Source organism: Zingiber officinale, chromosome 8B, assembly GCF_018446385.1.
Source record: "Zingiber officinale cultivar Zhangliang chromosome 8B, Zo_v1.1, whole genome shotgun sequence".
NCBI lineage: Eukaryota > Viridiplantae > Streptophyta > Magnoliopsida > Zingiberales > Zingiberaceae > Zingiber > Zingiber officinale.
Window position 1 is genome coordinate 12,809,357 of NC_056001.1, and position 16,152 is coordinate 12,825,508.

Genomic DNA, 16,152 nt, shown 5'->3' on the forward strand with positions numbered 1-16,152 from the left:
CACTGTCCTTGTCCAGAGTTACTTTGATATCTGCCAACTATGCCCTTGGCAAAACAGATTTCTTATCTCGTGCATAGCATTCATTAGGCTTCCGACAGCCGAAGCATAAAGAACTGCCTTTATTTCCTTTATCTCCTTTGATGTCTACAGAGACATATCTTTAGATAAAGTTATTCCATCCTGAAAAGGTAAGAAACCTTTCTTGGAGTTTTGCATGCTTTAAAACGAGCAAGGATTTTTCCGATGTATAAAGTTTGGGATAAGTAAAATATTCTTTTCTTGCGATCCCTTATTACTTTGATCTCAAGAATATATTCATTCTCCCAAGTCCTTTATATCGAATTGTTTGGACAACCATACCCTTACTTCTGACAACATTTTGATATTGTTTCCAACTACCAAAAATGTTATCTACGTATAGTACAAGAAATACCACCACGCTTCCATCACACCTTTTGTATACACAAGACTTATCCGGTTACTAAATAAATCCATAGGTCTGAATTACTTTGATAAACCGGATGTTCCAAGACCTTGAAGCTTTACCTCAGTCCATAGACTGATTAAGCTTTACACAAGATGCTCTTAGCCCTTTGCAATGAACCCTTTTGATTGCTTTATATGGATGCTTTCTTCAAGACTTCCATTAAGGAATGTTGTCTTGACATCCACTTGCCAAATAGATAAAAGAATCTGAATAGACTTATGCATGGCTACCAGTGAAAAAAGTTTCCTTTTTCATCAAGCCATGCTTTGAAGGTTTCTATCTTCCTGTCTATCCCTCTTTTCCTATTATAGACCTTTTACACCCAAAGGCTTTTACACCACTTGGTGGTTCTACAAGCTTCCAGATTTTATTAGAATACATATATTCTAATTCTATTATTCATTACTCTTTGCCAAGATGCTGCATATTTATCTTGGAGTGCTTCGTCATATGTCCGGAGATCAAGTTCATGTCCTTCAGGGATCGAGTTCAAAAACTCTCCCAAAACATGAATCTTTTAAGGTTGCTTAACAACCCTCCCACTACGACAAGACATTTTCTGCAATTATGTATCATTTGTGATACGTGTTGCAGTTTTCTTGTGGTATCTCATCTTGTACAGTTGGTACTAGATTAGACATGTCTTTTATTATTTCCTTAAGAACAAATTTACTTATGAGCACGTGGTTCATTATATAGTCCTTTTAAAAACAGTCATTGATGCTAACAATGACCTTCTGATTTTTAAGACTATAAACCTACTTTTGTTTATCTAGGATAACTTACAAACAAGTGAACTCCTATCCAACTTATCATTATCTCTCTTTAACATATGTGCTGGATTACCCGAATCCGAATATGCTTCAAAATAGGCTTACGCCTATTCAGCAATTCTATATGAGTAGAGAGTTATGACTTTGGAAGGTACTACGTTCACTTCCGTTTCCAGAGCATATCCTTAAAACAAATTTGGTAAAATAACTCATCATCAATCTACTTATTTCCATAAGAGTCCTAAACCTTCTTTCTACTACACCATTCTGTAGAGGTGTACCAGGTGCAGTTAGTTTGGATTGAATCTCTACTTCTGATAAGTGACTCCTAAATTCTCCCAAGAGGTACTTGCCACTACGTTCTTACCATAGTGACTTTTACTTTAACATTTCTCCGCATCAGCCTTGTACTATTTGAACTAATCAAAGTACTTAGTCTTGCGGTACATTAAGTAAATTTATTTGTATCTTGAATAGTTGTCTATAAAATAGATGAAATATTCAATACTACCTCTTGTCTGGATAGTCATAGGATCACACAAATCAGAATGAACCAATTTCAACATATCTTTGACTCCATACCCCTTAGACTTAAAAGCTTCTTGGTTATTTTTCCTTCCAAGTAAGACTCGCAGGTTGGAAAGATTTCCACTACTAATGAACCCAAAAGTTCATCAGCTACCGATGAATCCTACTCAAGTTAATATAACCTAGCCTTAGATGTCAAAGATATTAATGGTTCATTTCCGAAGGTTGCTTTCTCTTAAAATTAGAAGATGTGTTACTAATTTCCATTTGTTGCATCGTGAGAGTTATTGGATTTATAAATTGCCAACCAACGTACCAGAACAGATAACTTCCCTCTTTTTCTTAATAACAACTTTGTTATTAAAAGAGGCAGAATATCAAGTTCTTTGAATAGTTTAGAAACTGAAAACTAGTTCTTTCTAAACTTGGTGCGTAAAGACAATTACTCAAAAATCCATGTTTTATTCTTATCAAAAGATAAACATCTCCCACTGCAACAGCTACCATTTTTACAGTAGTACCCATGTGGACAGTGTTTTAATTTTCATTTAGTTGTCGGGTTTCCTGAAACCCTGCAATGAATTGCAGACATGATTAATGACATCTTGTATCTACACTCCAGGTTCTGGTAGATAACACCACTAGACATGTTTCAACTAATGAATTAAATACACATAAATTGTTCTTAGTTCTAAGAAGACAGTCTACCTTAATGTCCAAGTCCTATTTCCAATCATTACAATTGGGACTACTAAGTCTTTTTCTATAGTATGACTACTAGGGATTGACAAACATCCTAAGAATCATAAAAATATTTGGTCAAGATCAACTCCTTAAAATCTCCATGAATTTTGTGTATACAAAATCGAAGAGGAGATTTTATTCATTAATTTTATTATCTCGTCAACTTTACTTTATGACGAATAAAATTAATAGTTGATCTGTCTTTGATCAAATATTTGGTCAAAACTCTTTGAATTTAAAATAACATTGATTCCTCAAAAAATATTATTTAAATTCACCAACACCTCAAACACCGTGAATTTTGCATGCCACGTTAGTGTGGACGTATACAAATTCATCATTTATAAGAGGAGGGTTTTACCCATTGACTATCTTGTCAATATAACTTTTTGACAAATAAAATTACCTCAAACACCATGAATCTTGTATGCCACGTTAGTGTGGACGTATACAAATTCAAACATTTGTAAGAGGGGTTTATTAATTTTATTATATTGCCAATCTAGTTTTATGAAAAATCAATAGTTGGTTTCCCTTTGGTCACACAAGTGATAGTAGTGACTCCGTTGGGGAGGATACTATTAAATGTGTCTAAGTGTATACCATTACTTGACACTAAGTCCATTAATAAGATTATGCCCCTTCCGTTGGGGAAGATCACACGCTCTTAATTAACTTCCTATAGTCATCCAAAATGGAAGTCTGTTCTAGTGATCCGCAAACAAGCTCATCCGTTATGGAGGAAGGCACTCAGAGCCAACGCGCAAGCTTGTTTGCATCACTTACAAACCAGTAATGGAGACCATGAGATTTACTTAAAAATCCCTCTCCCACTTAGTTATTTATAAATGAGGAATTTTAACTATGCTAGCCTACTAAATATGTAAACCAACATGCACACATAGCACAATATAAAAGCAATAAATAGAAAATCTAATTTTCAACTATTATGGCTTTTATCTCTAGTTGTCCTCCGTGTGTTGTCATCCCAAGCTGCTGCCATATTTGGCCACCGCCACCGGGTCTAGCTGTCGCATCCATCTTGCTCCTAGTTCCGCCGCGCCTCTGGTCCTTAGAAGGTTCCACGCTTTGTAAGATTCGATCCGCGACATAAATAGAATTTTACATTTTTGATCCTATATTCCATAAAAGGAATGTACATGTATCTAGATCAAAAATAAAATCCTAATAAAACTAAATACAGCTCCTGCTGTATTTTATAATACAATCATGCACACACATATAAATGCCCTTGACATGTCCAAGGGTCCAATCACACACATAATAACTAAAAGCCATAATAGTTGGATCCTGCATCCACAAAGTTAGCACATCCTACTATTATCCTGCCTAAATTATGTATGACATGTGCATAATTAAACTAATACCAAATACACATAGGCAAAACCCTAGCTCTGATACCAATTGTTGGTTGCTACTCGGAAAGCCTAGAGGTTCCACTGTACAAAAAATTTGTACAAAGGTCTGAACCTTTTCCTAGCTACCATGTGTTCTTTTAAATTAAATTTTGGATCGCCTGCGGAACTTAACACGTTTGATCCAAAACTTAATCTATTTGTTCTTTTAGGTTTTGACTTGGATCTCCTGCGGAACTTAACACGTTCGACCCAAATCACCTTAAGTTATTAATTCCATTAAATATTAATTTCCATAATTGGTTCCCAGTACTGACGTGGCGAGGCACATGGCCTTCTTGGATATGGGAGCAACCACCACCGACTAGACAAAACCTTTTATAGAAATCTAATATTTAATTTCCTAAAATAACTTTAGGTTAACCGAAAAGAACAATCAAATCACAAGGAAAAATAAAACAAAAAAAAAACACAACTTCGAAAAACATATTCGAAATACTAGAATCGTAAGCCTCTTGTATTTGGTATTATTTCCATAAATAACTAGCATGATGCGGAAAGAAAAATTACTAGTTATACCTTCTAGAAAGACCTCTTGATCTTCTACCGTATTCCTCTTCTAACCTCGGACGTTGTGTGGGCAACGATCTTCCGAGATGAGAAACCACCAAGCACCTTCTTTTCATTTCTTCAAATTTCGGCCAAGCACAAAGCTTCCAAAAGATGAAGATCTTTTCCACCAACCAAGCTCCAAGGGATGCAAGAAACAAAACCTCCTTTCTCTCCTTCTTCTCCTAGCTAGAACCGGCCACCATCAAGAGCTCCAAGAGGGGTTGCCGCCGGCCATAAGAAGAGAAGAGGAAGAAGCTAGGGCCGGCCACCAAGGAGGAAAAGAGAGGAGAAGAATAATAGTCATTCTCCCATGAAGGCACCTCTACCCCCTCTTTTATAATCCTTGGTCTTGGCAAATAAGGAAATTTTAATAAAAACTTCCTTAATTCTTTTGCCATGAAAAGGAAAATTTATTTAATTAAAAAATAATTTCCTCCTCATAAATATCATGGCCGGCCACTTCTAATCTAAAACAAGGAAAGTTTAATTCACACAAGAATTAAAACTTCCTAATTTATTTCCAGAAATTTATAAAAAATTTTTTAATAATTTTAATTCCTTCATGATTGATTAGTAAAGAAAATTTAAAATTAAAAAATCCTCTCCTTTTAATTCCACGTGATCGGCCTTAGCATTAATCAATATTGGCAAGCTTTTCTCACGTTGACTTAATTTGCAATCAAAAACGTGAGTAGCTTAAACAAGCTTCTCATGTGAATTTGCAATCAAATATGTGAGTTGCTTAAACACAAGCTTCTCACATGAATTTGCAAACAAAAACGTGAGTTGCTTAAACAAGCTTCTCATGTGAATTTGCAATCAAATATGTGAGTTGCTTAAACACAAGCTTCTCACATGAATTTGCAAACAAAAACGTGAGTTGCTTAAACAAGCTTCTCACGTTGAATTAATTTGCAAGCAAAAACCGTGAGTTGCTTAACATTGATATCTCAAAGCTTCTCAAGCTTCTCACGTTGGCATCTCAAAATTTCTCACGTTGACACATCACAGCTTCTCACGTTGACACATCAACGTTAGCAAGCAAAATGTTCACAAGCTTCCCGTGAGTTGTTGTTCTATTCATGTTAATTTCAGCAGTGTGAAGCAACACAAACAACATGAACTAGAAGATGGACTTGGATGGATATAATTTTCTATATACAAGAGATTACGATAGGGATCGAGATGAGGAATTGGTTTTGGTCTCCCGATGAAATTAAGCTTCCCGTATTCGCCCCGAACACACAACTTAACTTCATCAATAATAATTCATTCCACTAAAGAATTATTATTGAACTACCGCACCAATCCCAAATTACATTTTTGGGCTCCTTCTTATTATGAGTGTGTTAGTTTCCCTGTGTTTAAGATAACAAATGTCCACTAATTAAGTAAGTTACTGACAACTCACTTAATTAATATCTAGCTCCAAGAGTAGTACCACTCAACTTCATCATCATGTCGGACTAAGTCCACCTGCAGGGTTTAACATGACAATCCTTATGAGATCCTCTTGGGGGCATTCTCAACCTAGATCACTAGGACACACTTTCCTTCTATAATCAACAACACACACTATAAGTGATATCATTTCCCAGCTTATCGGGCTTATTGATTCATCGAACTAAATCTCACCCATTGATAAATTAAAGAAATAAATATCAAATATATGTGCTTGTTATTATATTATGATTAAGAGCACACACTTCCATAATAATTGAGGTATTTGTTTCTTTATAAAGTCAGTATAAAAGAAACGACCTCTAATGGTCCTACTCAATACACTCTAAGTGTACTAGTGTAATTATATAGTTAAGATAAACTAATACCTAATTACACTACGACCTTCCAATGGTTTGTTCCTTTCCATTATGGTCGTGAGCTACTGTTTATAATTTATAAGGTACTGATAACATGATCCTCTGTGTGTGACACCACACACCATGTTATCTACAATATAAATTAATTGAACAACTACATTTATCATAAATGTAGACATTTGACCAATGTGATTCTTATTTCTAGATAAATGTTTATACCAAAAGCTAGGCTTTTAGTATACACTCTAACATTCATCTATCTGATTCATCAACATTTTTTTCATGTTCCCAAGGCTCCACTAAAATGTATTTTTGATGTCACCCGCATGTCAGCCCCCAGTTACATCCTCTATAAGGTTGTCGTTGCTTGTCTTCTGCCCATCGTGACCAAAGGGCAAGCCAAAATCCGTCTTCCTCATTTAGTTCCGATGTATGCCCTAGAGAAGCGTCTTGATATCGATATTGCTCTTTAGGTCTATGAGTCTATCATTCATTTTTCTAGACCAGTCCAGGGGAAGTTATACATGCCCTTCTGTCATGTCTTGACATCATTTTCCATTCATAAAGGGATAGATGTCACTGGGGGTGCCTTGCATCAGTTGTCTAAGGACTTTGATCAGTTAGGGCCTCGCCAGATGTCTTTAGCCCAGATTGAGCAGCGTGACGGTGTTATGGTGTGGCATCGCCGCCCTGGCCAGGATGATTCTGATTCCAATGATGATGGGGAGGAGGTCCCTGTCCCTGCTGTAGAGCTAGCACGTGCCTCCCTGCGGGAGCGTGTCTTTCACTTGGAGGAGTTTGTTCGCGAGGAGTTTCGGAGCGTTCACCAGCAGCAGACGGAGATGTTTGATATGATGTGGCGCTGAGATCTTGCCTACCAGGGCCCCCCTCCTCCTCCTCCTTCCCATGATGATGCTTCGGCATAGGGACCTTATTTTATTGCTTGGTGTCGGGTGGACTTTTAGCTCTAATTTGTTTCCTCCTTCTCACCTCAAACGCTGTTGATGATGATGTTGTTGGATGTTATTATCTCTTTTGCCTATGTCGCTTGAGACCTTTTGTCTTTCTATCTATGCATGCTCGTTATATTTATGGTGTTACTATTTCTCTATGATTATGTGTCTCTATTTGTAACTATTCATGTACGCCTATACTTCTGTTTATTCTTGTACGGTTTTGTTTACTTCTTTTGAGGGTATGCTATGTTTCTCTGAAATTGTTGTTTCTTCTTTCCTTTTTGATGTATGTCAAAGGGGGAGGATAAAACAAGTTTAAGTTAAAAATGCTTTTGATAGAGTATATGTTAAGGGGGAGTTTTAGATTATAATATTTTTTAATAAAGTATATGTTAAGGGGAAGTTTTGGATATCATGATTTATGTTTCATAATAGAGCATATGATAAGGGGGAGTGTGTGTGGATTTTTTATGCCTTATGGTTCATGATTTATACCATGCTTACAATCTTCAAAGTTATGAATTTGTATTCTTCATGATTTTACGCTTCATGATAACAAATATCAAAGTTATGTTTCATGCTTCTATTATGTTTGCAATTTTCAAAGTTAATCTTATGTCTAACTTAAACATATTGTCACACATCAAAAAGGGAGAGATTGTTGATACAATCGACCTAGGATTAAATGGGGCGATCTTTGTTTTTGATGTGTGTGTCAAAGGGTTTAAGTTAGGATTTATATTGATTATAATATGTACTTAAGTTGTGCAGGACTTGGTAGATTGCACAAGCTTGGAAAGTTTCATGGTTCAGGTTCTTGAAGATTGGTGAAGGATGGTGCATCCGAAGGACCACGTACAAGAAGCAAACGGAGTGAAGGGAAGTGAACCTCAAGACAATGTGAAGGATAGCACGAAGAATAGCTGCAGGCTTGAGTGCATCTGAGGGACAAAGGCTGAGGAGGAAGACTTCAAGGGAAACTCCGGACACCAGTCGACTGATGCAGTCGACTGGGAGTGAACAGAATGTCTCTATTCGGTCAGTTCACAGACACCAGTCGACTGCTAAGACATGCAGTCGACTGCACCAGTCGACTGCACCAGTCGACTGGTATAATACCGTTGGGATGATAACGCACAGGATCTCCACAGATTCGAACAAAATAGTAGCCGTTGTGTGCTACTAGTCGACTGGTATCGGGAATTCCAGCATACTGTATATAAAGTTGGAAGCTTGTGTTGGTGCAACCTTAGGTCAAGGTTGACCTGGTTGACCCGACTCGAGGTGACTTGACTCGAGTTGTATTTTGATGTTTGACTTGGGAAGATTGTCGGTGCAACCTTAGGTCAAGGTTGACCTAGTTGAGTTGCATGTTGATGTTTGACACTCGTGAGAGAGTTGTATTCTTGATGTTTGACAAGAATAGGTGTTTGGGAGATTGTAGGTCCAACCCTAGGTCAAGGATTGACCTGGTTGACCTGAAAAGTCCAAGTATGGAGACTTGGCACTGGGAAAGTCCAAGCAGGGAGCTTGGCACGCAAAAAGTCCAAGTATGGAGACTTGGCACTGGAAAAGTCCAAGCAGGGAGCTTGGCACGGGAAAAGTCCAAGCAGGGAGCTTGGCAAGTGGGAAAGTCCTAACTGGGATGTTAGGCAGTGTGGAAAGTCCTGGTGAGTGAAGCCAGGTGAAAATCCTAGTGAGTGAAGCTAGGTGAAAGTGGAAGTCCTGGTGAGTGAAGCCAGGCAGTGGAAAGTCCTGGTGAGTGAAGCCAGGTAGTGGGAAAGTCCTGGTGAGTGAAGCCGGGCAGATTGGAAATCCTGGTGAGTGAAGCCAGGTAAAAACCCTAGTGAGTGAAGCTAGGTGAAAGTCCTGGTGAGTGAAGCCGGGCAAGGAAAAATCCAGATGGATCAAGGGTGATCGGACATCTGGTGTTGAGAAGGTCAAGTAGGTCAAGGGAGTGACCGGATACTTGACACGAAGAGAAAAGTCCAAGTGGGTCAAAGGGATTGACCGGACACTTGGTAGGGAGTCTTAGCAGGTCAAGAGAGTGACCAGATGCTAAGCATGAGATACCAATAGGTCAAGGTTGACCGGATATTGGTTTGGAAGACTTGGAACTTGGTTTGGGCAAAACCCAAGCTCTGGATCGATCAGTGGATCGATCCAGCGATACGCTGGGTATCTGATCGGTCTGGTGACCGATCAGATAATGTTAGCTGATCGGTCTGCAGACCGATCAGAAAGCGAACAGAAGGCAAAGAGAAAAGGAGGGGATCGGTCTGTGGACCGATCCACATGCACCCTGATCGGTCCACAGACCGATCAGGAGACGATCAGAGAACTTGGGCGAGTTCTCTGTGAAGAGTGCTGATCGGTCTGGGGACCGATCAGCACAGGTCCTGATCGGTCCCCAAGACCGATCAGAGAGGATCTGGACCGATCAGGCTTCAGCCTGATCGGTCCACGCACTAGCCGTTGCGTAGCAACGGCTAGTTCTCTGCTCTTCTTCTTCGCAGGTATAAAAGAGGGCTACAGGACTTCGGTGAGACTCTCTCTGAAACTACTTCTTCCTTCTTCCTGTTCTTGGTGCTGCTAAGCTTGCTGTTGAGCTTTGTTGAGCTGCTCTGAAGCTTCGCGTGAGCTTCCGGCTGGGTCACCTGCTGTTGTAGGCGCTTGGAAGCGGCTGCTTCTTCCAGTCGAAGAGAAGGCAAGAAAGTTTACATTTGTATTGTATTTTATTTCTTGTTTTCCTTGTACTCTTTTCTTGCTGTTGTAAGAAGTTTCTGTGGCGAGGTTTCTCCACCCAGAAGGAGAGTTTTTATTAGCCGGTTTTCCGGGGACTCATCCACCGACGGATTGATTGGGTTCGTCCACCTTATGGACACGCCGAGGAGTAGGAGCATCATCTCCGAACCTCGTACATCGCTGTGTTAAGGTTTGATATTCTTCCTTTCGTTTCTAGTTTATTTTTCCGCTGCGCTAACGAATTGTAGGAAGAAACGAGCGATTTGGGGCGGCTATTCACACCCCCCCTCTCTAGCCGTACGAAGAGATCCTAACAGCTTGGAGAGAACAACTTAACTGATTTGAAATTACTGTTTAAGCTTTCCAAGTGACCTCCAAGTCTTACTACTCTTATTCTCTCCTCCCTAAGCTCATTAAAAATCTTGTAAAAGGAGGAGATCATCTTGTAAAGGTTTCTCCACCGTCACTCTTGGATTGAAAAGGAGAAGATTTTAGTGGAGCTTGATTGGGTGTGTGCATGCCTTGGATTAGTCACCTCAAGGAGGTGGAGACCAAGTAAATCAAGGAGTTAGCCTTGTTCTCTTATTATTTTTCAATTTCATTTCTTTTTATGCTTCCGCTAACAAATTGTAGGTGAAAAATCAATGAAAGGTTATTCTCCCCCCCTCTAGCCATACGCAAAGGTCATATCAAGAAATACGGCAGAAGATCTCGAGGTTATTAGCATACAAAGGAAAGGTACTAGTAATTGTTTTCCGCATCATGATAGTTATTTTTCTTTGTAAGAATTCTAAACACAAGAGACATTAGATTCTAGTTTTTTGAATTTGTAATTCGAGTTGTGTTTTTTTTTTGTTTTTCGAATTTGTGATTCGATTATTCTTTTTGGTTAAACCTAATGTTATTTTAGGAAATTAAATATTGAATTTCTATTAAAGGCTTTGTCGAGGTAGTGGTGGATGATCCCATACCCAAGAAGGTCTAGTGCCTCGCCATGTTTGAGCTGGGAGCCGATTTTAGAAATAAATATTTAATTAACTTTATAACATAGGTGGATTTGAATCAATAGTGTTAAGTTCAGCTTGCGATCCAAATCTAAACCATTAAGGGGGTGTTTGGTTAAATGATGGGAATGACTATGAGTATGAGTTTGATAGTAGGGTGGAATGAGAATAGGAATGAAAATGAAATCCATCAAGTTATATGGGTTTGGTTGATTCCCATAAATTTGGTAATCATTCCCAAAATGTGATTCCCAAACCCACAATCCAAACACTATCTTTTACTATCATTTCATTCCCTCATTCCTAAACTCATCAACCAAACACCCCCTAAGAACAGATAAGTTAAATTTGGAATCAATAATGTTAAGTTCCGTTTGCGATTCCTAATTTAAATTCTAAAGAACACAATAGGTTGTTTAGGAAAGGTTCGACACTTGTACAAAATTTTTGTACAGTGGAACCGGTACGATCTTCCTAGGACCAACCAACAGGATGCTCACAACGAGACTCATACCATGAGAGTAATTGTAGTCCTTCGTTTAAGGGGAGAATTGCTGGGGATACAATCAAAGTCCTATATTGAAAAGATATGGATAAAATCATGAGTTTAAAAGAATGTAGGATATCTCCATTGGCATGAGACATTTTGAGTAGAGCCCAAAAATAAAGCCATGAGGATTTAGACTCAAAGTGGATAGTATCATGCCATTGTAGGGATATGCGAATTCCTTTCAGTCCCACCATTATCAACGTGTTAAATAAATAAATAAGTTTGAATTATCAAGTTAAATAATCAATCAAGCAAGTAAAAATTTCAAACAATCAAATAAGCTTGAATTAAGAGTTTGATAATATCTAAATGAACCAAGCTCGAACAAACTTGAATTGAGAGCATGATAACATCTAAATGAACCAAGATCAAGCCAAGTTTCAAATAAGCTTAAGTCATAAAAAAATAAATCAAATCAAGATTGAACAATCATTTCAAAAGCTTGGTTCATTTTAAACTGAGCTCAGCTTGGCTCAATTACCTTATCAAACAAACTTGAAAACCTCAAAGTTTGATTTCGCTTGGCTTGTTTACCGCCCTATGGACAACCATATAAATACTCACGAAGGTAATAACAAGAGGCCTCCACGGGCTGGATCAGCTGGTTAGGTGCCTGCAGCTTGCCACTGAAGTCGTGGGGTCGAAGGTCGCCAGTTGCACTCGGGGATAAAACCCTGGTCTGCTGCGCCAAAAATTCCTTCGACCCCCAGTCACCTATCCTGCCCAGCATTAACCGTGATTTACTCCCTCTGGAATCTTGTGGGGTCGGGGCCAGGGGGCCGCTAGGGTGGCGGTTCCACCTTTTGCCACGAAGGTAATAACAAGAGATCTCCATTTTCCTAAAATCTGAGACTAGGTTCTATCCTTCTTTTCCATCTTCTTCTTCTCATATATCGCTTCAAACAAATTCTAACTTGAGCATCAAAGTGGCCTCAGGATCCATCCCACACAACGAGTTTAACTCTCGTTTAGAGTGCAATTCAAACTCTTTCATCTCGGTCATCAACAATTTTCTAAAGAAATGTGCATTGATAAGTTCATTGACGTGGTTTAACCATTCATGATATTTGGCCGGAACAGTAATCAAAGTGTTATAAAGCTTGTTGAAAGAGTTGATGCATCCTTGTGAGGTGAGGACTCAGACGTCTAGCTAGGTTTTAAACTTAATCTCCGAACTAGATGTAACAAGGAGAAGCATGCATCGTAGATCGGCATGTCAAAATCTTTCTTGAGTTTCTAACCAATTAATTTCATCTTCCACCAACTGAACTATGTTTTGAATCTGTTTTTAGTCTTATGATGACAATTATGTTAAAATTTAGGGCAATGCACTGCAAGAAAATATCTTTTTGTTCTTGCTGGGCCAAGGGGACTTGGCAAGGGGGCAAGAAATTAAATGAGAATAATAAATTATCAAGGGATTTGGTGGATCTTCTTTGTTGGCTGACCATCCTTATAGTGGACTAGTCGTTGGAAGGCCTTATTCTCTGATTTATTTATCGAATTAATTTGAAATACATATAGTTTATATACGCTTACAAGTCGATATTCATTTGGACTTGAGGATATTAAATCATCAATTGCTGTTAACATTGGTATTAATTCATCGTTGATGATTATCTGTAATCGATTCTTTTGTGTTTTTTTTACTTAGGATGTGCAAGTTTTATAGATTGATGATGAAGATGAGATATCTGGGGAAGTTAGGCTTCCTTTTCGATTATAAATTTATTTAGATAAAATATTTGTTTGCTTGTATATGTGTAGAATTCATACTTAAGTTTACTGAGAATATATAATAATATAATAATACACAATTATGTTTCATGCTATTTTGACATTACAAGCATAAGAAATATTATATATATGTTTATGGAAATTATTTTGAAATGCAGACGAAATTATGTTGTTAATAATTAGCTTATCTTGGAGGTACGTACTAACTTGGATCAATTAATGGTCGATTTTTTAAACTGTAGAAAATGTTTAGAGGTCACATATATATTGAATTTCTCCACACATTTTCTAGGTTATATTTAATAAGTTGGTCTGTTAAAGCATATTATATTCTAAGTTATACTTAATTAAGATGCTATAACATCGGTTATGGTTTGATGATTGAGATATCTTAATTTTTCTTCTTAATTTTCAATCTCATCTAAGAACCCATTGCGTTGATGTCGAACATCTTGAATAATTGATGGAACAAAAAGAAGTAGAAAATCGATTAAATGTCCAGTTTCAAATTAGAATCACATTGTTCCATATTACGCATCCAATTGTATATAGCCAATCAATCAATGAGCAACAGATGTCGTTCATCTTCTTGAATAATTAAATATTGATCGATGCCGCACATTTGGCACGAGCAGTGACAACTATTTTACTTGAATGCTGAATTAATTGCTTTTGCTATTCACCATGCACCCACACTGACACACACACACACACAGAGTCCGAATTCACAGGGCTGCGGCAACGTAGATTTAAAATTCTTCCTCTAACAACCTTTCTATCTAACTTTCAAAAACATAGAATTCAATGAGTGATCATTGGCGACGTCACCAGTTCTATGAACAACGACTTGTTGGGCCTTCTACCTATATATATGGCGAATGAATTCAATGTTCCTTACCATCAGATAGCCAAGAGAAGAGATGGGGAGGAAGCCGTGCTGTGCCAAGGAAGGGATTAACAGAGGGGCATGGACTGCTCTGGAAGACCAGATCCTTGTGTCCTACATTAACACTTACGGAGAAGGCAAGTGGAGGAACCTCCCCAAGAAAGCAGGTGATCAAATCATCCCCAAAACACACATGCATGCATGACGTATCTATATACATACATATACCTCATTATTCGCATTAATTCATGCCGTGTCGAAGATTATGAAGTTTGTGATATGTAACAGGCCTGAATCGGTGTGGGAAGAGCTGCCGCCTTCGGTGGCTCAACTATTTGCGGCCCGGCATCAAGCGAGGCAACATCTCCGTCGACGAGGAAGAACTCATTGTCAGACTCCACAAACTCCTGGGCAACAGGTACTGGTGACGAGAGGGTTTATTAATTATTGGTTCCGTATGAATTATTTCATACGTAAATAATATATATGACGTCGAAAGTTATGTATACTGTAGATCATACGATCAAAACGACTTCAAATAATGTCTGTGTACAGGTGGTCTCTGATTGCAGGACGCCTACCAGGGCGAACAGACAATGAAATCAAGAATTACTGGAACACAACTTTGGGTAAGAAAGTTCGCGGAGCATCCAAAGCCAACAAAGATGACCTTAATATTACTAGTAACTACTCGGATCCATCTCCGGAGAGAGCAGGGACAGAAGCGGCTCCTGGTCCAGACAAGATCACTGCTGTCATCCAAACCAAGGCCCAGAGGTGCACCAGGACATTCTTCCAGCAAGAGCAGCTCCCATTTCTCCAACCACCGCCGGCAGCAGCGCCGCAGACGCCACTCGATTATTTAGAGGAGCTCCAGCAGCTGCTGCCATCAGTTGATCCCTCAGAAGAACTACTGCTAGTCCAACAGGAGGCTCCAAAGAGTGCAGAGGAAGTGGTGGAGGATCCACGCCTCACCTTGTCGCTTGACGACGACGACGACGCCTTCTTCTTCCAGGGACTGAACGAGAATTTGCGGGAGACGGAAGGCGGCTTTGATCAGCTCCACGCCGAATTCGATCTCACCTCCATGGATTCATTTCTTGACGGGGAGAATGAGTGGATGCACTTACTGGACTTCTAGCCGGCCAGCAGTCTGGGGCAGCCAAACGCACCATTCCACGTTCACGGCGAGTCTTTGTAATTATAGTCCATGCTGAACATTTTTACTGAAGTGGAATGGTTAATTGATATATGAGCGAAAAATTTACCTATTTAACTTTTAGCAAAATCAAATCAATTTCAAGCACTTCAAATCAATAATGAAAAATAAAACCTACTAAATTATATGAAATAACGACAAATATTTACATGAAAATTAAGTAAACTAATTAACTTTCAATTACATTTTAAATGAAAGATCTTACCGTTTTCCGATGATATAAATAAGACATAATTACTTTTCATGTACATGCATGTATGAAAATTGAATAGTCCTTTCGGGAGATTTAGTGGCTAACGTATAGGTGCTGTCATCATGAGGTCTGAGATTTGAATCTCGATAAAACTGAGATAAATACTTTCTTTATGTGTTAATCATTATTCCAAAAGTTAGTAGCCGTCCGTGATTTACCTTCTCCGTGTTAGCCCTGGGACGGGTTGGCGGGGGCGCTGGGAGCGAGTGTATTCACCTTTTACCACCATGTATAAAAAATTGAACAAATTTTGATTTTTATTTTGTAGATTTGATCCATAAATAAATTTGGGAAACAAAATCCAATCAACAGTTAAATTGATTAATTTCATGTGGTGATCCTGTCATGTCATATGTACGGTGTTAAATGAGTTGAGCCGAATTGAGTTTTAAGGTGTTCAAGCTTATTTGATAAGGTAATTTAGTCGAACTGAGTTAAGCGAAAAATGAACCAAACTTTTGA

The 16,152-nt window shown here is 38.5% G+C and overlaps 1 protein-coding gene across 1 annotated transcript; it reads left to right on the top strand.

The window, feature by feature from the left end:
• The first annotated feature begins 14,234 nt into the window (after positions 1-14,234).
• LOC122016945 (transcription factor MYB1-like) lies at positions 14,235-15,425 on the top strand. Its single transcript, XM_042574384.1, has 3 exons — positions 14,235-14,385; positions 14,507-14,636; positions 14,774-15,425. The coding sequence occupies exons 1-3, from the start codon at positions 14,253-14,255 to the stop codon at positions 15,357-15,359; spliced, it is 849 nt and encodes a 282-aa protein (XP_042430318.1). The 5' UTR covers positions 14,235-14,252; the 3' UTR covers positions 15,360-15,425.
• Positions 15,426-16,152: the final 727 nt, after the last annotated feature.